We start from the raw sequence: 26,149 nt of genomic DNA, 5'->3' as shown, positions 1-26,149 counted from the left end.
CCCCCGATGCAGCGCAGGCTTGTGGCACAGCGTTTTGCACTGAGCGCTCCCAGGTACGTGACAAGTGCGGGAGGTGCCCCGCGGGGCCGGCTTGGGGGGCGCCCGTCACCAGCTCCGCCCAGCAGCCCCCAGCAGCCCCCCCGGGCAGCCTGGCCGCAACCCCCCCCCCCCCCCCCGCCGGGGCAGCGGCGCTCGCTCCTGCCAGCGGGGACCGGGGGCGCGCCGAGGCCACGGGCACGGGCGCGAGCGCTGACACGTGCCCACCGGGAGGGGCCTGGAGCGCGAGGCCAGGGCAGCCGTGCCGCGCTGTTGTCACGGGCGGCCGCTGCGCGGCCCACGGCCCCCGGCCCGACCCCGTCCCGCGGCCCGACCCCAGCCCCCAGGCCGCCCCCACCGGCCCCGGCCTCCCCGGCACACGGTGCGGAGGCGGGGCGGGAGAGCGCCGCCGGCCCCGGGGCGTGCCGTGCCCAGAGCGGGGAAGCCCAGCCCCGCGGCTCTGAGCGCCGCAGGCTCCCTCCGGTAGCCCTCGGTGCTTGCTTGCGGCCGAGCGAGCCAGCTGCCCACCCCGGCGGCGGCTTAAAGCGCTATAGGCTACGCCGCGACCGCAGGATGCCTCACTCTGGACTCCTTTTGCGACGGTGCCGGGCGGAGGTGCCGCCTCATTTACGGCAGGCGGCCCGCTTTCCGGCGGCGCGGGCGGTTTCCCGGCGCGGTGCGCGCTGCAGACGCGGGCGGCGGGGACGGCGTGCACGTGGAGGTCGGGCTCGGGGCGCGCGTGGGGGCCCGCGGGAAGGGGACGGGGCTGCGAGTGGCCGGCGGGTGTCCCCCGGTGTCCCGTGGCATCGGGGCTGGCGGCTCTCCTGCCCCGCAGCCCCGAGGGCCGGCGGCAGCCCTGCGGGAGGGCCACGGGGGCCGGGGGACAGGTCGCCCTCCGCGGGGAGCCCCGTTCGGGCGGCGGGCGGTGTCCCTGGGCCCCGCGGGGTGCTCGGGACCGGCGCTGTGGGTGTGCGACCGGTATGTTACGGCTTTGCACCGCTCCTTGCCGGGGCCGGGGCTGGGGCTGCAGTGTCACGTTCACCGCTCATACCTGTGGCTGGGAACCAGCCGTCGCTGCTCGTCGCTGGCGTGTTACGGGCAGGCCGTGCAGCGGATGGCATCTGAGGTGTAACCGGGTTTTACACGTGATTGCGTGTTTCTAGTGAGGCCTGAAACGGCTAACCATTAAATTAACAAGGCTGTCATGAGACTTTAATTTGTGCAGGAAATCAAATGTGAAATCTTTTACGTCTAAACTGATTTTTGTCCACAATTTAGGAAGTAGCAGAGAATGTCTTTTCGTGGAAGAGGAGGTGGAGGGGGAGGACGAGGAGGAGGAGGAGGAAGAGGTGGCTTCAATCGTGGAGGAGGTGGTGGTGACAGAGGTGGCTTTAATCGCGGTGGACGAGGTGGCTTTGGACGGGGAGGCGGACGAGGAGGCTTCAACAGAGGCGGATATGACCAGGGGCCTCCAGAAAGGGTAGTCTGTAAGTTACATAAAAAGGTTATATTTACTTAATTTAGAATGATTGCTCCAGATCTTTAGCTTATTCGTTCTTTGTTTCAGTATTGGGAGAGTTCATGCATCCATGTGAAGATGACATTGTTTGTAAATGTAAAACAGAAGAAAACAAGGTGCCTTATTTCAATGCCCCAGTGTACTTGGATAATAAGGAACAGATTGGCAAAGTGGATGAAATCTTCGGACAGCTGAGAGATTTTGTATCCTTCAAAAAAAACGTGTGACGTACAATATTTGTTTTTTAAAGACTGGTTGGTTATAAAATGGAATTTCTCTAGGGTTTTAAAATAGTTCTGGCTTGGCTGCCAGTTAGATGTGAACAGCCACAAGTCTAGCTGCGACTTTTGGTGTCAGTAGGTGCCTCAACCACGTTAAGTGCCTGTCTTAAAGCTTTTTGAATATGACAGTACCTCATGTCAGGCAGAGGTTTTCAGTACTGGCAGGTTTCTTTTGGATCCATGGTGGTTGTAGGTGTTACTTTTTCTAGCTACCTGACCAAATTTTCTGCTATAGGTTACTCACCTATAACACAGTTAGTTCAAGCGAACAGTTTGGGGTTTTTTTTGTGCATTAGGGGACTTTAATCATGTTCCAGCTTATTACTTAATTACAAAGGTGAGTTTGTGCTCGGATGTCCTATTGCGCATTGTCCAGCTTACTACTATTTAAACTGCTAATAAAAGTGGGCTTGTGCTAGGATGTCCTCTTGCAAAGCAATCTTGTTGAGGCAGAGGCACTGGGTCCATTCTGTTGTCACTGCCAGACAGACAAAATGCATGACAGAAGCAGGTCACCTGGTGAACAGCCCTGTAACGTGGCAGTAAGACCTAGCCTGTGTTGGTTGGTTGAGCATCAGTAACTAGCTGCATGCATTTTCCTCTCCCCACATCAATGTGAAGGTTTAAATCACTCTCATGCTCTGAATGTATTTACTTTTCGTATTGGAATTATTTGAATTTCAGAAACTTGTTTTCTCCTACAGTAAAATTGTGGGAAAATATGTTAATAGATTTTGCAGCTCCTTGCTTCCTCATTTAAACTTAAACTTTTAATTAGGCAGAGTTGGCCAGCAGCTCTTTTTGATCTTAGGAACGGCATACCAAAGTCCTTGCATACTGGAGAGCCAAAGGATTCCTACAAGACTGCATGTGGGGTTATAGAGAGCATTTGCCACCTTACTGTAGGATGAGGCTGGGCATGTGCTTGGTCCCGCAGCCGCTGCTGGCTCTTAGCTTTCCACAGCTGGGCAGTTGTACCACCCAGCAGCACTAGCAGAGCTCTTGAAGCCTGTGAGTTGTTCCAGATAAGCCTTGAGGTCACCCTGGAGCTAAAGGGATTGTCACTTCCTATACAAATGTTTCTTTATAGTTATGTTTTTATGTACTCTTTCCACTAATATACTCTTCCTTATGCCTTAATACATGGAAGGGAAAAATTATTTTGCCACAAAATGTTGTAAGTATGAAAAAAAACCCAAGGAAAATGTGGAAATAGTTTCTCCTGATCTTTTAATTTTAATTTTTCATTTGTGGTGATGATGTTATCTTCATTTATAAAATAGGAATTTATATATTTTTATTATATATATATTATATAATAGAAATTTATATATATATATAAAATATAAAATTTATAAAATAGAAAATATCTGATTGTGCCTTTCATATAATAATAAAAAATCACATTTTCTAATGTTTTTATACATGCTAAGTTCCTTAATGAAACTAACAGTATTTTTCAGTGAAACTGTGTGAGAACATGAAAGCCTCGTCATTTAAAAAAATGCAAAAGGTTAGCCACTCTCAGTAAGAGAATTCTACTGTGTCATCAGTTAGATAAATCTGTCATCAGATAAAACCTTTATTAAGTTTTTAACTTTAAAAGCTAGTTGTCCTTTGTAAACATAAATATTAATTTCCTCATACTTTTCACTTTCATATCTGTCACATTCTTCCTTCTCCCTCCCCTGCAAAAAAAGATGTAACTTGTGCAGATGCCATCTATGTTTTAGAAACCTTGTAACACTATGATTTATTTCTTGCATGCTGTTTTTACTTGGCTATTTGCAGAGGACAATTTGACATAAAGGCTTAAGATCAAATTGTGGATATTTGTAAAGGTAGAAATTAATCTGCTGTTTAGCTTTGGTGTTTTCGGCCCCAATGGAACTCTCTTCCTACAGTTTTACATTGATCCAGCAAAGCTGCTTCCCCTTCAGAGATTTTTGCCAAGGCCACCTGGAGAAAAAGGTGCTCCTAGAGGAGGTGGTAGAGGAGGGCGTGGCGGTGGACGTGGAGGAGGAAGAGGTGGTGGTAGAGGTAAGATCCCAAGAATGGAAGCTGCAGAACGTTGAGGTTTTTTGGTGTGGCGTGGGTTGTTTGGGTTTTTTGTTTGGTGTTTTTTGGTGGGTTTTTGTTGTTTTGTTGAAGCTGTAGCTGAGTACTTGAATATCAACAGTAAGAAAAATGTTATGCATATTTCTGTTTGATGACTCAATGGAAGAGGTAGTGATACCTTTCCAATTGCAAAACCTAGGCTTCTGTAGTAACGGCTCCAAAGCACAGGGAGGAGAGTATGCTGATTTGTAACAAAGACAGAAAGCATGACTACTAAGCAAACTTGTGGTAAAAGGTTGAAGATATTACACACTCAAAAGTGTAAGTGAAAGCTGTATTTTTAGTATGTTCTTGTTTAGACAAAATATTTGAAATGCAGTGTTTGAGAGAGGGGTGAGTGACCTGGTACATCTCATCCTTCTTTGTTTTTTGAACATCATCTGCGATATACTCCTCAGTTAATGCGGAATTTAATTTTTTCTCACATCGCAGTTTCTTGCCTCTTCTCCCTGCCCAGCCCCTTTGCAGTGAGGCACAAGTGTTCCAGAGTTCTTTGTTTAATTTGTTTTAATGCTCTGTTGAGCTGTAATTAATTATTAATAGTTGTAATCAATTTTTTGCTCTCATGAAATAAGTGTATCATGGAGTTTTGTTAGTGTCTTTAGTATTTTTGACATTGTATATTCGATATTAAGCAACACTTAAGATGCTGCAGGTGTACATTGTCTCTTCTAGGGACTTAGTAGTTGACCTAGTTGTCCATCGATTGATGATGTTCTTTTCCTTTCAGAAGCTGTCAGTGAAATAACTTGTTATGCCTAACGGAGAATGTATATGCTCCTGAAAGTGTAGTTTCTTTCCTATGTTTAGGAGGATTTGGAGGAGGAAGAGGTGGAGGAAGAGGTGGAGGAGGAGGAGGTTTCAGAGGAGGAAGAGGTGGAGGAGGAGGTTTCAGAGGAGGAAGAGGTGGAGGAGGTGGCTTTCGTGGTGAGTGTGTGGTTTTACATTTAGTAATAAGAATGGCTCCTGGTTTCTAAAGCTGTTAAATACTAAACAGAATGTTGTATCCTTTATTCACCTACAGATGTTTATGGTTTTGTGCAAAAAGTTTCTGTGCATCACAGTAGCTAGCTTAAACTGAAGCACAGCATTCTGTGTTTTTTTGACACTTGTGTTAAGGCCATGCTAGTTTTTTGCATCCAGAAAAGACTGTGATGATAAATTATTCTATCAACTCATTTAGTGTTATGTATGTAATTTTTGTAATTTATTTGCTTTAAATGCATCTAAGATGTAATTGTTTAGTGTATTTTTCTTCCCTCTTAAAATAGGAAGAGGACATTAAAAATGGAGCCACGAGTATCTGCCCACTGTCTTACCATATCATCTGCAGAAGTGAAGAACAAGGAAAAATATCTGTCAAGGACCATGAAAAAGTTCTTTTTGTAAAACGAACTTGAAGCTGTAAAATAGCAATTATTTTTACACTTAATGACTGTTGATCAACACATGAGGAGAGCATAGCCCCAGGTGAAGAACTGAAGATGCTCAGAATATACTTGAACTTTAACTAACCAGGATTCAGTGGTTTTCTTAAACTGTTCCTGACAAGTGACGTAGTCAATACTTGACTTCATGTTGGAGTTTGGAGTAACCAATCGATTGAAATGTTTTTCAAAAAAACCCTACGGGTTCACTACGTGCACATTCGTTGTTATGAATCTGTTACCTATGTGTGACTGAATCCTCATTGTCATCCTCTTTTTATATTGAATAATCTTCTGGATTGCTTTAAAGCAGACGTGCTGTTTAAACAACCTTTGTGAACCTTTTTTTAACAAACTAAACTCCCAAAATTTTATGTTGAGAGATGTATTTTTTTATTATAATAACACATACAGGGAAAGGAAGATAGCAAAGGATATTTTGTGGCTTTTTCTGTCTAAATATCAATGAAGGCCAAAGGTATTGAGACATCTTAGAAGCTGGTATCTGATGGATACGACAAGGTTAATACTATTCTTAAGTCACCTAATTGTTTCTAATTAGACTGATACTAAAATTGCAAAGCATTTTTAAATGTCCCCATGTCCCCCTTAGCCTGTTTCTCTTGAGGTTTTTATGTCCTGGCACTGTACCTCTGTGGTGCTCTGAGCTTGTGTAGGGCTAAGATCAGATAGCCCATCATAGGGCTCCACTGGGCTCCTCTGCACACAGGACTTTCAGGGAAGTATTGCTTAAAAAGGGCATGAAAAAAATGGCACAACTGTTTGAAGTCTTTAAATGGATGCATTAGGAGGATTGTTGAAAACCTATTAACTGCTTTTTCTTAAGGATGCAGGAGAACAGGGTGCCTCTCTTTGAAAATAGAATACAAAAGCAGATTCTTGCAGGATTTCATCTGGAGGCAGGAATCCATTCACAGACTCTCACACGAAGCATTTTGAAAACGGAACTAGTGATCTGTGTGAAAGTATTTTGAACATCTTGTTCAATGTCAAAAGAAGTACATTTAGACTTGATCATACTGTTACACTTTTTAATTAATGAATGCAGTAATAGGCAAATGAGTTCTATTAGCCTTCTGCTTAACAAAAAGAAACAGGTAATTTGTCAGCACCAGACAGTTACTGGCCATTTTAACAAACATGACTGTTAGTTTGAATAATCTCTGGAACAAAGCTTGAAATGAGGTAGCAAAACAAATGTTCAAGAATTCAATTAAGTCTGAACAGATGCTCATAGGATAATAGATATAAATGTTCCTCAGTTTAAAAAGGACAAACCACAAAGCGTTGGAAATTCTGCTAGATCTGCTTTTGTGAGAAGAAGCCGAGTCTATTCTTAACCACGCACACTCAGAAATTGAGGGATACCGATTATTTTTCTGGTATTGCTACAGACTTAACTTTAACCAGGTCAGTTAAATCCAGACCTCTGAAAGTGTTTAGATTTTTGATGCTGTGTATTGCTAGGCCTGAGTGACTTAGGGCTCAGACTGGAGGCATTGTAGAATTGCCCTTTAAACAAAATCCTATGCAAGTCATTATGTTTCTGGCATATCACATTGCAGCTGAACAATACCAACCTGCAGTGAAGCTGGAATTGTCATTACTTTTGTCATATTTGTAATTGCATCCTCTGTTATGCTATATTCTTCACGGATGCATCAGTGGCTCGTTGTGGGTAGCTGACTTAGATCTTTCCTTATTCTGGCTTTGGAAGACTTAACACAGTCCTCACTGTAACACGCAAATTCATGCTCTGCTATACATGTTCTGCTTTGCTATTCTCACTGCATGCTTTAGGGATATCCTTCTGCCCAGGACATCGGAAGACTGTACTGCTGCCATCACCTTTAAATTGTATGATGCGACAGCTGATGTTTCAGTTGTAGAGTACCATCTTGCAGCCCAGGACAACAGGCCTATGCTTTGAATCTCACAGCAGGTGGAGCAGTGAGTCAGCCTGAAGCTCTTGAGAGACCAAAGCAAAGACTTAAGTCTGTGTGTGGAAGGGTTAAAGAAAAATATCTCTTGCAGCTTTAGAGGGAAGATCAGTCTCTTGATTGTAGGGAGCTGGATTGCAGTCCCAGCTGAGAAATGCATGAGGAGCATGACGCCATGTCCTTCGCATACAGCGTCAGATGGAATTAACACAAATATCCAGAGGAAATTTATATTGTGAATCTTTGTGGAGGTTGTAGGGTATCACTTATGGAAGAACGTCCTTAGTGGTTGAGTGTGAAATGAGCTGCTGTATGAGGAAGCAGTGTCTGGACAAGTCTGACATGTGGTGATGCCTTTTTCCATTTTTTCTTTTTTTTTTTTTTTTTTTTTTTTTTTTTTTTTCTGTGGCAAGGCCCATCCAGGCCCTGTTCTGCCTTGTCTTCTCTGTGTCATGGCATAACCCAGCCCTCCTAATACAAGTAGTTGCTAGCAGTAATAGATGAAAATTCAGTGTCTTAAAAAACCCCTAAGATGACGTCTTGTCTGCAGTGTAGTGCTGCAATTAGCTAAAAATACAGGTTCTGTAATTTTATGACACCCTCCTCTCTGTTGTGAACTTTTCATTCAGATCCTACCTGTGATTCTGTCACTGTGCTCCTGATCTAAGTGAAGTGTTGAAGTTTTATATATGTGCTTACAAATATTCTAGGCTTTTTCTGCAGAGAATAGGAAAGGTGGGTTCGCCAGTACCCTGACAGAAATGGTATGTTGGCAGAAAATTTCAAGTAGCTGTAGTGTCAGGGGAAAAAAAGTCAGTGCACTGTGAAATGAGGAGGGTGGGGGAAAGTTGTTGTAGTATAGGCTGTCGGTGAGAGTTTGGTGTTCTCCGGATTTCCCCTCACTGGCAGCATTTGAGGCAAAAGGCTGGGCCACCTAAAGAACTTCTCACCTGCCACCTGCTCCAGCAGTGCAAAGGGGGTTGCTGTCCTGCAGTATTCCTCTGAAGCTCAGGAGTTCACACAGTGAATACCCCACAGTGTTTGGCTTCCCACCCGGGACACAGCAGCATGCTCGCTGTTGTGGCAGAGGCAGAGTGACCAAGTCCCGTTTTCAAAAGGTTTCAAGTGAACGTGTTAGCCACTGCAATATTTGACCCTGACATAAGGTGTCAGCTTATTTTCAAATCAGCTGATTTTGAAAATGACATCTGGTAAATCACTAGAATCAGATTGCTTAAAGGTATTTGGAAGACTCTGAGCCTTTTGTCCTTGCCACACTAAAATTCTGGGTTTATATTTTTTCTGTGTGGAATCTAAATCCTTGCTAAACTGAGGGTAAAAACATGGAGGTGTATTGTAAAGCTTAAGCTGTTTCCCATTGAGAATTGTTTCAGTGTCCCTGCATTCCTTCCTGGAGGGATTTTTTTTTTTTACCTTTTGTTTTCTGTAGTTGTTCGGATAGGGTAGTTCAATATAGTTCATAGATTTGCTATGTTACTTTGACAGAGAAATTTGATGAAGAAAATAATTGGGCTACGTTAATGTACGTATGCAGCACTGGCTGTTGCAGAGCAAAGGATTCTCTAGCATGTGAAGTTGTGGATATTTGCGTGAAACAATGCTGGGTGGTCGCATACATACTGGTGCAGAGTTTTTTGCAGTTCTGCAAAACATTGTCCTGACAAGAAACTGTTATTTAAAAAAAAACCACTGCTACTGCCTCAAGTATGGCAAGTAAAAAACCTTTAGAGTCACATTTTTCAGGGTGCTTTCTTCAGTCAGCTGAAAATCTCTTTCGTTTAGAGTCAAACTTTTTTATCAACAGTTTAAAGCTAGTGAAGGTCTCTGTGAGGGAGGAAAAAAAATACTTTATTAATTTGTTTTTCATTGGGTTTGAACCGTTTGCATCTGTTCGGAAAATCGGGTGAAAGGGAAGTTCCGCCCTGTAGAGCCCTCTCGTGGTGATGGGCTTAATAAACGGGGGAGGGGTTGGGGTTGGGGGTTGTTGATTTATAGTCTGGTTACCACTGAAAATAGGACAGAGGTTTTGTTTTGGTTTTGCTTTTTTTTACTGCTTTAATGCAAATGTAAGTTTCTCTACTCTTAATCATTTGTGGATTGAAATATACTTTGTATGTAATTGAAAGCAACTTGCTAAGCCCTGTAATGAGTTTTACATTGCCCCATATCTATACGGATACCTACAAATTGAAGAATGGACTTAAATAGAAATTCTGTTTTGTTGCTACTGATCTGGGACAAGTGGGAAGGGAAAGTGTCACTGGAGGTTGTAAAATGCCCCTCTGACACTAGTGATACTACCTATTTTTAGAAGATAAAAATGGCCTGAGGGTTTGGATTTTTTTTTTTTCTTATGCCAGTATTAAAAAGCAATGTGGTAAACCATATTTTATCTGGCTTAGGAAACTGTAGTTCCAACTTTCTGAATTATTTGTATACTTTGTTATTTAATTCCTTGCTTTATCTTTTTGGCTTTGTTTTATGAACTGCAGTGTTCTAGAAAAAATGACTTTTAGGTTAATGATAAGTAATGTCTGCCTTTAACTTTTGCTTTTTTCTCTCAATTCCTGTTGCTGTAAAATTACCCAAGTTTAAGAGATGAAGAGATGGAGACAATGTACATAGGATGGACAGCACATACTAGAAACTTGTGCTTTAACCAACAAGTACACATAAAATCTGTATGGTCTCAAAGTCTGGAGTCCTATCTGAGTAAAAATAGTAATGCATTGCTTTTCTGAGTCAATCAGCTTTACAAGCTCTGATTTGTAGGGAAACTGCAAAATCTGAGGTGCTCTTGTAAATCTTGACAAAGTTTTAGGGGAGGAAAGCAAAGAGATCAAATTATCACTATGCTTTTATCTTTTGAGGCAGGGCTCTGGGGCACTAGGGAAGTGGCTTCGTTGCCAAACAGATCATCTTTCCTTTCAGAACCTTCCCACCCTGTTCCTGCCTAATCCTCTTCTAACAGGAAAAATACCATAATGCAAGTACCCTGAGACCTCTAGGGTCCTGGTTTTTTTTGATGGTGGAACTGTTTGCTGGTAGAGCTGTGGTAACCATCGTCTGTAGTAGTGACGACTGAATTTTGTGACTGCAGAAGTTTGATAACAAACTTTGTTACCTTTAGATTCAAATGGGTGAAGGATGCAGGATGTCTGTTTTGCAAAGCTGAGGGGTGGGAGGGAATGCTCTGAGTGTTTCACGGGTCAGAGAGGGGAGAGCTCTTCAGGTAGCCTTTTCTAGGGGACGGCTATGTTCCTCAATACTGCCTGTGGCACTACACCCTCTTACTGTTCAGAAGTCACAGCCCTGGGGTGGGAGCCTGCTTGAGCTGCCTGCGAACCACATACAACTGAAGAACCACTGGTGGCTCATCCTTGTCACTTTGATACCTAGTATACTGAGTACAGAACTGGAGGCAAAAACTGTGTGAAGGGGAACTGGTGGAAAACACCTTCTTTGGTTGCTTATACTGATACTGCTCTTTGGACAAGGGTTTATTGCAGCTAATACTTATGCAGGATTTTGTGAAAGGTCTTTATTTTGGTGTGCAGCTACCTCATCACTGAAGAGAATGAGATTCTGCTGTTCAAGGCTTTGGGAAATAATTTTCTGCCCGGTAGCATGCTTTGGAAAATTTGCGTGAAGTAAGCTTGTGTACGTGTTTGGGAGAGGGAGGATGTTCAGACTTGTAAAACGTATTCAAAACCCATTTTCTGCAGACTAGTCTATTTAATAAATGTAGCAATTAAGTTTCCTGAAAATCATGCTTCACTTTAGAAAATAGTGGGCTGTGTTCTTCCTGTGTTTGTGTCAACTTGAGAGTTTAAATCAGACTAAGAATCTTGGTGAATAGGTCTTTAAGAATTTGAAGGGATGGACTTTAAGCTTATCCTGCATTTTAAAGAAATAGACATTTGTGTCTTCATGTTGTGCTGCGGTTTTGTGTGTTTGCTGTGATGGTGGGAATTAATTCCAAGCCAGGCTGATGACCAACTGACCTGATTCAACTTTTTTTGAGGTTTTTGAAGTGTTGCACAAGAGGTTTGAAGGAGAAAGTTTGGGGGCATGTGATGATTAATCTCTTTAGCAGTAAGAATGAAGTTTAAGCATGCTGTTGGAAACGTTGTACTCAGTTCTGTGCTGCTCTTTGTTTTAATTAACAATCTCCTGCATAGATTGGGAGTGTAAACTTCTTTGCACTTTAGTCCAATTAAATCATGCTTGGAGGTTGTCAGTGGTGCGGGGAACTCCCCCCTACCCCCCTTTTTTTCAGTTGTTCAGTGAGTCTGTGGAATAAAGAAAGAATTTGCCTGACAGGGTTTTGTACTGTTTCATCGTCTTGATGAATTATTGCGGAGAATAGGCGACAGTCTCTTTTGTCCAAAATGCATTGGAATGATTCATCCAATTCCTCAGAAAGTGACAGTGAAGCTCATTCAGCCTTTACGCAGACTGAGCACAACATAGTTGCAGCTTACTTAATAACAGCAGGTATGGGCATTGGCAAATCGTTGTGTAAGTTTTTAAAATGGAACTGTAGATCTGAATGCTCATTTTGTGTAGTAACAGTGATGGTATTTCATTTTGTATTACACAGATGACTGATGGTTTTTCTCCATAGTTTACTGACAGGTTAGCTATTAGCAGGCTGACCGAAGTGTGCAGAAACATCTAAGTTTTCTGCTCTATATTTGAAGGCAGCATTGTGTCTCGAAAATATATTTTGTTGATATGTAATTATAGAAGAGAGTGAGAATTAATTTCTGCCAGCTTGCAAAAGAGATAAAAATAGGGCATAGCTGTCACATCTTGCATTTTTCTGTGATGTGCTCGAAGCTATCTTGAGATTTCTCTGGGCACATGTTCATAGTAATATATGTGTAGTCTGAGCATGTGAGCGGGTGTCTGTTAGGGGGATGTAAGGGGAAGGGTTGGAATGTGACTTAGAGGGAGGGAGCTGGTCATTAATCAGAGAAGAACAGACTCCAGTTGCAGCTGTATTTTTCACCAATGACACAAGTTAGAAAAAGCACGCTGGAAGACTTGACATGGTCTTTCTTCCCTGTAACTGCAATGGCCTTTAGCTAAACTGTAGTTATGGAATTAGTATTTTGTTTCCTTAGACAGCTTTCTCAGTTATAACCACAACTGCTTCAGTAATGTTTTTCTGAAGCAGTGAGTGCTAGAGCTATGAAATACCAACCTCACCAAAACCTGAAACCTACGGTGTTTAAAAATAGGCCTTCTATACCTTTATTATGGAAAATTAAATCAGTTTATAAATATTTTATTCACAGACTGTAACATATATTTTCTGTGTTATAATTAGCTTATATGAAATAGTATTGCTAATGGTTGTGTTTTATTTAGCATATCTATTTGAAGTGGTAAGTATCAAATTGCTGTTTTGGTAAAGAGGGTACGTTTGAATGCAAAAGCAAAAATCTGTTTCAGGTTTTTGGAGAAATTGGTAGAACACTACACAGATCAGTAGACTTGTTATGAAGTTGTAGAGATGTATTATGGTCAAATATTAGAAGGCTGGATACACTCTGCATTACTACCACACTATTTGCAGGAAACTGGATCTATTAGGTGCTGCAAATATGTATAATACTACTTATATTTTTATTAAAATTGATTACATAGTGTGTAACAAGGTGGTCTTTTCAGATAGTTTGAAATAGTTTGAACACCTGGTGTTAGGGATCAAGGCTGTCATAAATGATCAATGGGATTAGCCAGAATCAGCCCAGTTTTTCTTTATTAATATTGCATAGAAATCAAATGTCTTTTTTTCAAAAAAAAAGGGACTATTCTGTGGGTGTTTTTTTTTTCTTTTTTTTTTTTCTCATTATGTTTTGGGGGGGTCTAGTAAATCTTTCACCTGTAGCTTGGACTTTGCTTTCTTAATGAGGAATGCTTTTGATAGTAAGGTCTATAACATCTTTGAAAATATGACTGATTGCTTTGCAAATGCCTTACCACAGCAAATCTGGAAAATTTAAGCTGTGCTAATAAGCAGATGTCTAAGAATAAGAATGAAGTACAGGTATGGTGTTCATCATTATGCTGCTTTTTAAAAGGTTTGAATGCTTCTCTCTCTTGCAGATAATTGCTTTGTTTTCTGAGAAGGAGGTATTGTTAACTATTGCAGTCTTAACAGTAGTCATTGCATTGATTTTAGTGATTACAACAGGGGTATGCAGGCTGCAGTATCGCCTCATGGATGTTCTTCAGCTTGCAGTGGTGAAATGCTGTAGTATAATGTTAAAATGCTAACTGGAAAAGTAAATTCTGTGTTATAGGCAGACCTGACCTTCATTGTTTTGATGCTGGTACCCACAGATTTTGCTTAATTCTGTTAGGGCTTGTATTTGCATTTGATCTGCATTTTGTTTTCATTGCTTCATTTCATTCATGGAAAGAAGGAAAATAGGAAATTCTTCTGCTCTTAATCAGTTAATGACGTGTTTATCCTCATCTTCACAAAGCTATAAGGTTTAATTAAAAGAAATATGGGAATAGTTGTTCTAACAGTATGATGTTTCACAGGCCAAGTGGCAGCATCCCATGTGCTTTTTCTGAGTCAAGTAAGTTCATCCTAGCTGATGATATCAGCTTACGAAAGGGCTTGGGCTTGGTCGGCATGCCCTGCCCTCTAAGAAATCATAGAATTGTTTAGATTGGAAAAGACCTTTAAGGTCATTGGTCCAATTGTTAATGTAGCACAGCCCAGTCCACCACTAAACCATGTCCCTAAGTGCCACGTCTACATGTTTCTTAAATACCTCCAGAAATGGTGACTCAGCCGCTTCCCTGGGCAGCCTGTTCCAATGCTTAATAACACTTTCAGTGAAGAAATTCTTCTTAATAGCCGATATAAACCTCCCCTGGTGCAACCTGAGGCTCTTTTTTTTCATCCTATCACTTGTTAATTGGGAGACGCTACCAACCCACACCTTGCTACAACCTCCTTTCAGGTAATTGTAGAGAGCAATAAGGTCTTCCTCCTCAGCTACCTTTTCTCCAGGCTAAACAGCTCCAGTTCCCTCAGCTGCTCCTCTTAAGACTCGTTCTCTAGACCCTTCACCAGCTTCATTGCTCTTCTAGTGGGCACTGCTTTACTGCTGCCTGGAGAGACCTTGTTCTTCTACTTGACCTGATTCTCGGAAACAGGGAAGAGTATTTTTTGAATCTATGGGTTTTTTTCTCATTTTGTTCAAGATGGAATCCATCTTCCTACATTTTTCTCCCCAGAACGTTTATTTTCGCTCTATTAATTTTAGTAGTTCTGAAATCTTTAATGAATATAGGCTTACTGATTTCCACTTTTTTTTCCCCTGGTTTGGTTTGATTCCCTTCCTCACCTCCCCCTTCATTTTACAATTGGGCTCTGAAGCACTAAGTTTTAAGTGTGTCTAGCAGGATCCTTCCTTCGCCCTGAGGATATGAGTTTACAGTCCTGTTGTATTTCTGATTTCATCTGTTAAAGTATGCCTCATAAGAAGCCTGTACTGTTTTCTAAACCTTTAATTCTGTTTTGCTTCCTCTCTCCCAAGAGATGTCACACTACTTGTCAACAGGAGAGCTGACAGAACTGGCACTGTCAGTGCTTTACTACGTGCTGGTTTTGAATCAGATCCCCAGCTCCCTGCTTTTGTTCATTTTAGGGGCTCGTAGCATCACAATGTCATTCCTGAAATGTGTGAATGTATGAATAAGATAGCTGATGGCATCTGTGGGGCTGTGCACCCCCAACATCATCTGTAATATAGTTTTTATGTACTAAGCAGGAGACTTGCACCTGAGAACAGACATGCTTGATGGTATTAAAAAGAGAATGGAAAAAGAGCCAACCAACAATGAATTACCATTTTGCCTCATTTGTTTTTAAAATTACTGAATTGGTTGAGAGAATTTCTGTAATGTAGGAAATTAGTACTGATTAATAAAATATTGCGGTGAAACTTCTTATGTGAGCTTCAGGTATAATAAAAAAGGTACCAAATGAAATGGAGAAACTTGACGTAAAAGCTGATGGATTGGTGTTGTCCCCCATGTCTGTTATCCAAAGTATCATCTTTGTTATATTTTTATGTATGTTGTTATGATTGCACTAGCTTTCCTTCTGCCCTTTTTCAAACCTGTCATGGTACTAACATAGATCTCGCTGAGCATAGTGGTTCAGATGGTACATCTGATGTGTATTTGACTCTAGAAATGTCTGCCACAGTTCGATGCACTGAGGTGTGTGCTGGTGGTTATAAATCTATGGACTGTGTTCCTGTGGACTGCTAATGGTGGAGCCCGCAGGAGTTTCTGTGATTTGAAGGAATTTCCATACTGATACCAGTTGAAGTCTTCAAAATTCAACCGTAGAGCTGAAGTTCTTGAAACTGATTCTTGCCCTTGGGTTTTCTAACCCTGCTGATCTGAGGTTATTGTTTTAGCTGCGGTGTTTGTAGTCTGACTGTGAACATATTTGGGAGATTTTTAACTCTGTGCTGCAGCATTGATGGTGACAGAAATGAAAGAACATTGTGCAATACTTAAAAACCTTATTGCCCTTTCCACAGAGGCATGTCAGCAAAAGCTAAGCTGTGTGTGTCAGGTTTTAGGTGGAGCCAATAGAGAAGCAAAAATCCCATCAGTGAAAGTGATGGATTGCCAGGGAACTGGAGCAGGATGGGCAGTAACTGTGAAGGGAGATGGGTCTGCTTGTCTGTTGTCAGACTTTTACCAAAATAACATTCCACTATGCACTTGTAATTTAAGGTGCCCAGGCTATAGAAATGTTTTTAAGTTTAGGATTTGTTCAGTTATACTGTAGCAGCTGTGCTAGACTAGGGAATCTGTGAACAGCTCACAAATTCCTGTTACTACTTACAAGTTATTTTTTAATGGCTGTGTTTGCCTTGAACATGGTGGAATTTTCCATTTTATTGGTAAGGGTTGGGAGTCACAGAATGGTCGGGGTTGGAAGGGACCTCTGGAGATCCTCTAGTCCAGCCCCCTGCTAATGCAGGTTCACCTACAGCAGGTTGCACAGAATCACGTCCAGGTGGATTTTGAATGTCTCTGCAGAAGGAGACTCCACAGCTTCTCTGGGCAGCCTGTCCCAGTGCTCTGTCACCCTCAAGGTAAAGATGTTCTTCCTCATATTCAGGTGGAACTTCCTATGGTGCAGGTTGCCCCTTGTGCTGTCAGTGGGCACCACTGAAAGGAGCCTGGCCCCATCCTCTTGGCACTTGCCTTTAAGATATTTGTAGATATTGATAAGATCCCCTCTGTCTTCTCTTCTCTAGGCTAAAAATGCTCAGCTCTCTCAGCATTTCCTCATAAGGGAGGTGTTCCAATCCCCTGATCATCTCTGGAGCCCTCTGCTGTACCCTCTCCAGTAGTTCCCTGTCTCTCGAGCTGGGGAGCCCAGAGCTGGACACAGCACTCCAGATGTGGCCTCACCAGGGCAGAGCAGAGGGGGAGGACAACCTCCCTCAACCTGCTGGCCACACTCCTCCTAATGCCCCCCAGGATGGTACCATTGACCTTCTTGGTCACAAGGGCACACTGCTGGCTCTCGGGCAACTTGAACTGGGCAACACCAGCACTCCCAGGTCCTTCTCCGCAGAGCTGCCTTCCAGTAGGTCAACCCCTTGCCTGTACTGGTGCAGGGGGTTGTTCCTCCCCAGGTGCAGGACCCTACACTTGCCTCTGTTGAACTTCATGAGGTTCCCCTCCACCCAGCTCTCTGGCCTGTCCAGGTCTCACTGAATAGCAGCGCAGCCCTCTGGTGTGTCAGCCACTCCCCCAGTTTTGTATCATCAGCAAACTTGCTGAGGGTGCACTCAGTCCCCTCATCCAGGTCATTGATGAACAAGTTGAACAGGAATGGACCCCGCACTGACCCCTGGGAACACCAGTAGCTACAGGCCTCCAGCCAGACTCTGTGCTGCTGATCACAACCTCTGAGCTCTGCCATTCAGCCTGTTCTCAATCCACCTCACTGTCCGCTCCTCTAACCCACACCTCCTGAGCTTACCTATGAGGATGTTATGGGAGATGGTGCCAAAAGCCTTGCTGAGGTCAAGGTAGACAACATCCACTGCTCTCCCCTCATCTACCCAGCCAGCCATTCCATCATAGAAGGCTATCAGGTTAGTCAGGCATGATTTCCCCTTGGTAAATCCATGTTGATTACTCTTGATGACCTTCTTTTACTCCAAATGCTTCAAGATGACCTCCAGGATGAGCTGTTCCATCACCTTTCTGGGATGGAGGTGAGGCTGGCTGGCCTGTAGTTTCCTGGGCCCTCCTTCTTGCCCTTGTTGAAAACTGGAGTGACATTGGCTTCCTCCAGTCCTCAGGCACCTCTCCTGTCCTCCACGACCTTTCAAAGATGTGGAGAGTGACTTAGTAGTAACATCTGCCAGCTCCCTCAGCACTCGGGGTCGCATCCCCTTGGGGCCCACAGATCTGTGGGTGTCAAGTTTGCTTAAGTGATCCCTAACGTGGTCCTCCTCGGCCAAGGGAAAGTCTTCCTTTCCCCAGACTTCCTCTCTTGCCTCCAGGGTCTGGCGTTCTTGAGGGCTGGCCCTGGCAGTGAAGACTGAAGCAGAGGCAGCATTCAGTAACTCCTCCTTCTCTGTGTCCTTCGTCACCAGGGCACCCACCTCATTCAGCAGCAGGCCCACACTTTCCCTAGTCATCCTTTTCCTGCTGATGTATATGAAGAAGCTCTTATTGTCCTTGATCTCCCTCACCAGATTTAATTCCAAATGGACCTTAGCCTTCCTCATCACCTCCCTGCATGTTCTGACAACATCCATATATGCCTCCCAAGTGCCCTGCCCCTTTTTCTGCACCCTGTAAACCTCCTCCTTCTGTTTGAGGTTTGCCAGAAGCTCCTTGTTCACCCATGCAGGCCTCCTGCCCCCTTTGCTTGATTTCTTACTCATGTTGTTTGATTTCGTCCTCTCTGCAGAGGTGCAAGGGGGAGTTTTTAACCTTATTAACTGTTTATTAGTAACTTGTATTAGTAGTGGGTTAGTAAAAGTTTAGAGGATGAGAGTTTGCTCTGGATATCTCTGCAACAGGCTAGAGTCTGAAGAGAATAAAACCACCCCAAAAATAATACTGTTTTGAGGGAGTGCCATATAAACTCACTCCAAGAGCCATGCAGTAGGATTTGGCTAGGGAGGAGGAATAGCAGGAGAAAAGGAGGACCTGTAGGTTTTGATATAGGTCACTAGAATCAGAAAAAGCTTGCTGATGTACAGGGTCCTGAAGAGTGTCCTGAGCACCTCGAGGAGCATTAAGTCCAAAACAAATTTCAGAGGGATTGGACATCAAGAGAGGAGAATGTACATCTTAGCTTTAGTACTGTATTTATTACAACTCTCTGCCTACTGGCCATTTATTGTGTTGCCTAATAACAGACTTCAGACACAGTTTGAGTCAAGCCAGACCAAAGAGGTTTAAAAAATACACAGGTTAGCGAGGTGGGAGCCAGTTTGGTGCAGAGTTGGACTTTTACCATGGCTATAACAGCCCTAGAGCTTGTTAGTTGGAGAAAACGGCTCTGGTGCTGGCCCAGCCATGCCACTGCGGTAGGCTGTGCAGATCATCCAGGCTGCTTGACAAGGCTTAGAAAATTCAGTTTGCAGCAACCTGAGCCATCTCTGATGCTTGCAAAGAATTGGGACCTCATGAGCAGAGAAAGGGATTCAGTCTGGCTGGGACAGTGGCAGCAAAATCAAAGCTTCTATGTTCCTTTAGCCCAGGGTTATTGTCTGAATGCACAGTGGAAACTGCTGAAAAATGAGGATTGCAGGTGGCGGCAGGGGCCTTCTGCTGTATCAAGGGCATCATAACCCCAGCTTTTTTTTGCCAGTCACCGACCTGCATTCTTTTTTGCCATGGAAGACAGTACTGTACTTGGTTGCTGGAGTGTTTGAATTGTAATCCTAGATGATTTTACATCTCTGCTTTGCTTGTTGTCATTGCATCGGAAGTTCCAGGTTTGGCAAAATGCTTCACTTTTGGACCTTACTGAATCCAAGTGAAAGTAACCTAATTGGAAAAGCTTTTCACTCCTTGTCAGGTGTCTATCCTCTTTGCAAAATTATGTTTGACTGAGAATAAAACTTGTTTAGGACTTAGATATTACAATAGGCTGCTTTTTCTTCTGCAGGTGTGTTGCTGACTGGTGTCTATCTTTTTGTAAAGTTTCCCTTTTTCTTTTTTTACAGGAGTGGTAAGCATTTTCAGTAACATTGTTGTGCTAGGCATCTTTGTTAAGTACAAAGAGCTTCGGACAGCAACCAATGCAATTATTATCAACTTGGCTTTTACTGACATTGGTGTTAGTGGCATTGGTTACCCCATGTCTGCTGCCTCAGATCTGCATGGAAGCTGGAAATTTGGATATACTGGATGCCAGGTATTGCAATTCAGTCAGAGAAATTTTTGAGCACTGAAAAGCAAACAGAAATAAGTAGTAGCTCTACCTGAAACTAGTGCTTCTAAGAGATAAGATGGAGATGCAAAACTTCACTCTAGACCTGAAGCTGATGTTCTATAATGTCAACAATTTCTGGATATAGGATTTTGTGTGAATTTCATTCCAAATTTATATTTATAATCTGAAAGCATTAAAGTGTAACCTTATATTTATTAACAAGAGATATTTTAAAGTAGCTTTAAGAAGGCTTAGGAAATGAAATCCCCAAATGAAGATGGTTATAGTAGCACATGCACATTTGGTGATTTATTTGATAGTTAAAAACTTTGAATCTGGCTGATGTTTTGATGATGAGCTTGACAGATCTTAATTAGTTCTGCTTGGCAAATACATGTTCTTTTGGATGGGACTGCTGGGATATTTAAAATGAAGGTTTGCAAGGCTCTTGGTCTTCATGAAAGATTTAGTCTTGTTTTAATAGCTATTTTAAAAAATAGACTGACTGGAAAACATACTTCTATAGCAGAGAGATGGTGCCCTTTGCTGGCTGTTTACTTTGATTTAATCTACCTTTTTAAAAGACTGTTAGGCTTAAGTGTTCAGGAAAATTAATGGTAATGTGAAGGCATACGCTGAAATGTGACTCAAATATTAGCATCACTATACATTTTGGACCTTTATATAATGGATGTTTATAACAATCTGACATCGCTTGCCCGAGTACAAAGTTATTTCAAGCTCAAAATTCAGTCACTGTTTGACAAGAAGCCTCACCTTTGGATCTAGACTGACTTGTAGTGCATTGAAGTTGATGTGAAATCTCACTACCGGTGCTTTGGGAGTTAAGATCGCTTGAAGCACAACTTACGTCAATCTAAGCCAAATGAATCCTGTGAACTGAGATGGCTGAATGTCATGTGGTTCTATTATAACTGCTGGTGGCATGTGGTCTGGCACAGGGCTCTGTTTCTGGGGTGTCAGTGGTAACACAGCCCCTGCAGTCATCCTTCCTGGTCAGGCTGCCCCTGGGATGACTGGGCAGATGAATTTGGAGCATGTTGGGATTGCAGCGTATGTCACTCTGTGCAGTAGATTTGACATGTAGGTATGGGGGCTGATGGGGAAAGTCAGTGTACCATATCCGCGAAATAAGTGTAGCTATACAATAGAGGAAAGAGTGACAATTCAGGACCTCACACTTGCTATAACAGTAACTTTTTTTATGAATCAAATGCTCTTCAGGCTTCTTTAACATACATAGAAAACATGAATTGAGCCACCCCCCAACCTCCAAACTCTTATCTTCAAATGTCAAAATTTACTTTCTTGAAATACAGTGTGTGTTTGGGTTTTTTTGACTATTGTCTTCAGGATTTCTGATGTGCACATAAGCAGGTTGCTTTTGAAATGTTTAATTTTAAATAAGCCATCTCCAAACTGCCTGCATTGAATTAGTTGCTTCAGTACCTTGCTGATGGAAGAGAATGCTGGCTGAATGCAATGTATTGTAGTACTTTGGATTCAGTCCACAAATTTATGCTTGTACCTTTGAAAGATTTCTTGGGAAGGTTTTTTGTCTGTCTGTTTTAATTTCAGATCTATGCTGCCTTAAATATCTTTTTTGGGATGGCGAGTATTGGTTTGCTCACTGTTGTTGCAGTTGACCGTTATCTGACGATCTGCAGGCCTGATATAGGTACTGTACTTATGGTCAAAAATTGTTCACTGTTGGGTTTCTGTGAAAGAAGAGTCTAATTGTATTGTTTTCTCATTAATATGTTTCTCATGATTACAGTGCTGGACATAACTTGAATTTAGGGTGTGATCCTGCAGTACTTGCTTGAGTATGTTACCTAGTTGGCATGCATGGTACTGCTGGTGAAAGTGAAAATTTCACATTTAAGCTGTTGTTCTGTTTATATGTTGTATTTTCATGGCTGTTTTCAGGCTTTAGAGGGAAATATATATATTTCATCCATATACAGAAGCACATGAAAAGCCTCTAGTTGTGGGAGGCTTTGACCTCTGTCAAGCAAATGCGTGCCTCTAGTGTGTTAACACTGTACTGGATGTTTTTCTCTCCTCTCTGTTACAGCTGTATTGTAACGGTTAATTCCTCCCCCTGCAATCATGCAATAATGTACTTGAATGCACTGTTGCATAATAAGCTTTTTGGCATGGGATTAGGATCAGGTATTGCCTGTATGCGGTGAGTTGGAGCATGTGTCAGTATTTAAGTGGTGTTAAAGGCTGGAAAGCTTGAGGTGTCATTCAGTAGTATGAAACAGGTATGCTACGGTGTTTGGGAATGTAGGCCTTTGAAAGAATCACTATTAAACCTGGTATGTGCTTAATGGAAGCCAATTGTTCAACAATGGGAAGAAGCAAAAGTTGACAATGGCTTGTGACTCTATGTGCTTGGCCACAGGAAGAAGAATGACTAGCCGTAGCTATGCCACCCTAATCCTTGCTGCTTGGATAAATGCAGTCTTTTGGGCTTCCATGCCTACTGTAGGCTGGGCTAGCTACGCTCCGGATCCAACTGGAGCAACGTGCACAGTAAATTGGAGGAAAAATGATGTGTAAGATTCCTCTTCATCCTTTCATTTAAATATGCTGTCTCATTGAAGGCTAACATTTAATTCACCACTATGTGAGCCTAACTTCTTTGTGAAGTATGAAGCCTAATATATAAAAATAATTTTAAAACAACAGAAATAATATAGAACAAGTCTGGAAAAAAACGTAGGCACTGAGCCGTGCTTGGAAACTGCAAGACTTGTAGTTGCTAATAAAAAAATTAAAGCTAAAGAAAATTTTCCTGATTATTTAAAACCTTTTTGTAAAATTTCAATTGTAAAATAATCAAATCAAAATATCAAATTCTTTAACTTTTCCTTGATGGCTATTTGTAAGTTACTGTGTTTTGTTTTTCTGTCTTATCAGGTCCTTTGTTTCCTACACAATGAGTGTAATTGCTGTTAATTTTGTTGTACCCTTAACAGTCATGTTTTACTGTTATTACAATGTTTCCCGGACAATGAAACAATATGCGAGCAGTAACTGTCTGGAGAGCATCAACGTAGATTGGTCTGACCAAGTAGATGTGACAAAGGTATGGCAAATGAGGGCGTGTTTTTTTTTAAACATGTTCTTTTGTGTTAAAGTCTTGGGGGCAAAGGAACAGCGCTGCCTTTTAAGCATTTCTGTTTCCTACATGCCCCCTTTTCCTTTAGTACTAAATATTAACTGAAATCTAGCCTTGGTGAAAACTCTTGGCTTGACTTACATTAGATTCTTTACTCTTGGCCTAATGCTCTTTCCATCTGAATGGCTACTTTGAGGGCTGGGAGCAACAATGAATTTTCCTTGCCTCTGCCCTGTGTCATGACACAGAAATAAACCTCAGAGATGTCCTAGGAGGACTTCTACCTTTTGTGCCTGCAGAGTCCTTAGGCTTTCTGCTAGGTTCACAGGTGTATCTGATCTGAAATGGATTGGTCAACTCTGATTTGAAATCATGGCCTAGAAGTGAAAGTGCATTTCCAAGCTCCCGAGCGATGTGATTCCCACCCCCTTGTTCTTTTCAGTCTGTTGAGCTTATCTCTTTCTTATGTAAACAGTAGCAAATATGTGTTATGGTATAAAATTATATATTCTGCCTGGAAGGTTGACATTCTTTTAATGTATAAAAGTCCTTGAGAAAGCTTGAAGATCACTAGCTCCTTTGATTTTTGTGTGACAACATGATTTATGGTTGGGCATGATAAAAAAAGTGAGAGACAATTGGACAGAAGAGTATGTACCTACTCTTTTGAATTACTTATTAATGCAAGCTTAACATGCCTTGTAAAATTTTTTCATCACTGAATCCTGGAAAATGGTAGTTTTACCCAAAAAGAATAATTTGAGTATTTTCTTCTTGTAAAGAGCTCTTGGAATGTTTGAAATTGAGGTTTCAGTTATAAATTTAAACTCACATTTGTGAAGAAAATGTGAAGAAATTTTTCCTGTTTTGCAGTTGAAGACACTGAGTTAATTTTGAAAAAAAAAACCAAACAACCCAAACACAAACAAACCAAAACCAAACACCAAACCCCCAAAAACGAAAGAAAAAGATCAAAGCTTTGGTGTTAAGCAGTGTCCTTCTTTAGAGATGGAGTGCTTGCTTTTCCACAAATCAACATTTTCTAAGCTTTCTACACACCGAACAAGCTTCTAAAGGAAAGGACTTTTTCTTTACATTATTATCATTACTATAATTTATTATTAGAATTACATTATTATTATTATTATTTACCCTATTCTGTGGAGACAGTCACAGTTTGTTTATTGGTTGTGCTCTAGAACAGCTCATACAAAGTAGCCATTTACTACTTGTTTCTTATCTTTTTCATCACTGAAAGACTGAAAAAGGATATAAGTAAACGTCACTAGGGAATCTTGTACATACGAAGAACCCTGCAGTTTTGTTTGGTTTTCTTGTGATTTGTGTTGTCCTCTTGATTAATTTGAGATTTCCATTACTGATTCATGGCCCTGGCAAAATCCAGAAAAGTCTGTCCCAGTTGATTCCTCCCCAACCCTCCCACTACCCCCGGCTTGTTGCTGTTCAGTTCTAGCTGCAGCATGGTGTGTTCTGGGGTGTGAGCCCCAACATGCCCAGATTGTTCTCTCTGACAGGCAGGCAGAAAAGACATGACTGTTTGGTTTAATGAAGCATGATAGCCATGTTCAAGCATCGTACTGAGGAGATACCCAATCAGACACTTACGGGTTCCTTAAGTACATGGACTGAGCCTTTGTGTCCTAAAACATTTACTTTCTTTTATTTAACTGTACCATAGTTAAGCCTTACGAAACATTTTTGTTTAACAGCCTTATTAAATATCTGATGTCTCCATCTTCATGTAATACTGGTTATATGTCTGTTCCTCTTGTTTTACAGATGTCTGTTGTGATGATTGTGATGTTCTTGATGGCATGGTCTCCATACTCTATTGTGTGTTTATGGTCTTCCTTTGGAGACCCAAAGAAAATTTCTCCTGCAATGGCCATCATAGCTCCTCTATTTGCAAAATCTTCCACATTCTATAATCCCTGCATTTATGTCATTGCAAACAAAAAGTAAGTGTTCCTAATTTGGTACCGGTCTACTTCATGATTTTAGTGTATCATCTAGCTATAGAAGGATCATCTGTAAAATATGACAAACTGATTAGCAAAGAGATCAAAGGGTAAGCCACTGTTGATTTACCAAAGATGACCTTTTGGACAGGAATTCATCATCAAAACATACTGACTTGATAAAGATGTTTAACAAAGCTTTTGTAAGACAGTTTTGAAAGTCCCTTTGTCATTTCTCAGAGGGACTCATTACAGAATTGGGGTTGCATCAGCAGTAATTTGGTTTTAAGGACTGTGGCAAAAATGTGTGGTGGCTTAGTGACATGTAACTTCTGTAGGTGTCCTTGCTTCATTTGGGATGAGTCATATTCTGACTGACTAGGATGGATTGACACTTTTTGTTAAAGTAAATAAGCTAAGCCTTCTGTTTTGAGCGAGCTTATCAAATGCTCTAACCAAGCCAGTGCCTCTGACTGAGAACTGGGTTTTGCAAAGAGGCTTCCTTCCTTTCTCTGCTACCAGCCTAGAAGCAGAACCTGTGATCTCTCTCTAGGTGAACTTGTCTGACTGATCCTGCTGAGTCAATGAAAAACCTTCTCATTTTCCCCCATTCTGTAAGTTCATCTGTCATGGCTATACCCTGTCCTGGGATAAGCAAAAGCTGCTGTGACCCATGTTGCAGAAGAAACACTGAACTTAACTGAGTTATTCCTGTACCTGGAAGTGAAAAAGACTCGGGTCCTTTTGAATTCCAAATACCCCTTTTTTTTATAAAGTTTTACTAAAATTGAAATTTGTTGTAATTCTTCATGCCAGCTTACCCAATTTTTCTTTGTACTTGGTTCTCCATCTAACAATCTTTCTGCTTTCCTTTTTTTGTCCTTTGCAGGTTTAGGAGGGCAATCCTGGCAATGGTGCGATGTCAGACAAGACAAGAGATAACTATAAACAATGCCTTGCCCATGAGCGTATCTCAAAGAGCACTAACATCATAGAACTCTTGTCATTTGCCTGCATAAATTACATGGAAAGGAATGAAATCTGGGTTAAAGTTAATTAATCTTTTGGAATAATAATCTGCCTTAGCCAGCCAGCTGTTTTCTGTTAATCATGGTAATCTTTTTAGATAGGTTAAGATGAAAAAACCCACTAAGACTTTAGTTTTTGAGTGTGAGCTTTATTGACCCAGT

At 41.8% G+C, this 26,149-nt stretch overlaps 2 protein-coding genes and 1 long non-coding RNA gene across 3 annotated transcripts in view; all 3 read left to right on the top strand.

The window, feature by feature from the left end:
* Nucleotides 1–26,149, top strand: part of LOC129736135 (uncharacterized) — a 178,003-nt gene that overhangs the window by 28,148 nt on the left and 123,706 nt on the right. The gene's annotated exons all lie outside the window — the stretch shown is intronic.
* GAR1 (GAR1 ribonucleoprotein) lies at nt 617–5,755 on the top strand. Its single transcript, XM_055710752.1, has 7 exons — nt 617–757; nt 1,315–1,523; nt 1,604–1,758; nt 3,290–3,349; nt 3,741–3,876; nt 4,765–4,881; nt 5,226–5,755. Exons 2-7 carry the CDS (start codon nt 1,328–1,330, stop codon nt 5,237–5,239), a joined length of 678 nt encoding a protein of 225 aa, XP_055566727.1. The 5' UTR covers nt 617–757; nt 1,315–1,327; the 3' UTR covers nt 5,240–5,755.
* RRH (retinal pigment epithelium-derived rhodopsin homolog) lies at nt 5,904–26,087 on the top strand. Its single transcript, XM_005445981.3, has 7 exons — nt 5,904–11,860; nt 19,621–19,811; nt 21,429–21,528; nt 22,261–22,414; nt 22,779–22,947; nt 24,781–24,959; nt 25,849–26,087. Exons 1-7 carry the CDS (start codon nt 11,755–11,757, stop codon nt 25,952–25,954), a joined length of 1,005 nt encoding a protein of 334 aa, XP_005446038.1. The 5' UTR covers nt 5,904–11,754; the 3' UTR covers nt 25,955–26,087.

Source organism: Falco cherrug, chromosome 1 (assembly GCF_023634085.1).
Source record: "Falco cherrug isolate bFalChe1 chromosome 1, bFalChe1.pri, whole genome shotgun sequence".
Classification (NCBI taxonomy): Eukaryota; Metazoa; Chordata; class Aves; order Falconiformes; family Falconidae; genus Falco; species Falco cherrug.
The sequence above is the reverse complement of the archived record's forward strand: the minus strand, read 5'-3'. Positions and strand labels throughout refer to the sequence as shown.

What these genes read in the sequence shown, in the direction of transcription:
- GAR1 (XM_055710752.1), top strand. Translation starts at nt 1,328, where the DNA reads ATGTCTTTTCGTGGAAGAGGAGGTGGAGGGGGAGGACGAGGAGGAGGA. An exon ending in GCCTCCAGAAAGGGTAGTCT is followed by an intron (nt 1,524 to 1,603) that starts GTAAGTTACATA and finishes TCTTTGTTTCAG; the next exon opens with TATTGGGAGAGTTCATGCAT. An exon ending in TCGGACAGCTGAGAGATTTT is followed by an intron (nt 1,759 to 3,289) that starts GTATCCTTCAAA and finishes TGAAACTAACAG; the next exon opens with TATTTTTCAGTGAAACTGTG.
- RRH (XM_005445981.3), top strand. Translation starts at nt 11,755, where the DNA reads ATGCATTGGAATGATTCATCCAATTCCTCAGAAAGTGACAGTGAAGCT. An exon ending in GATCTGCAGGCCTGATATAG is followed by an intron (nt 21,529 to 22,260) that starts GTACTGTACTTA and finishes GCTTGGCCACAG; the next exon opens with GAAGAAGAATGACTAGCCGT. An exon ending in TATGTCATTGCAAACAAAAA is followed by an intron (nt 24,960 to 25,848) that starts GTAAGTGTTCCT and finishes TGTCCTTTGCAG; the next exon opens with GTTTAGGAGGGCAATCCTGG.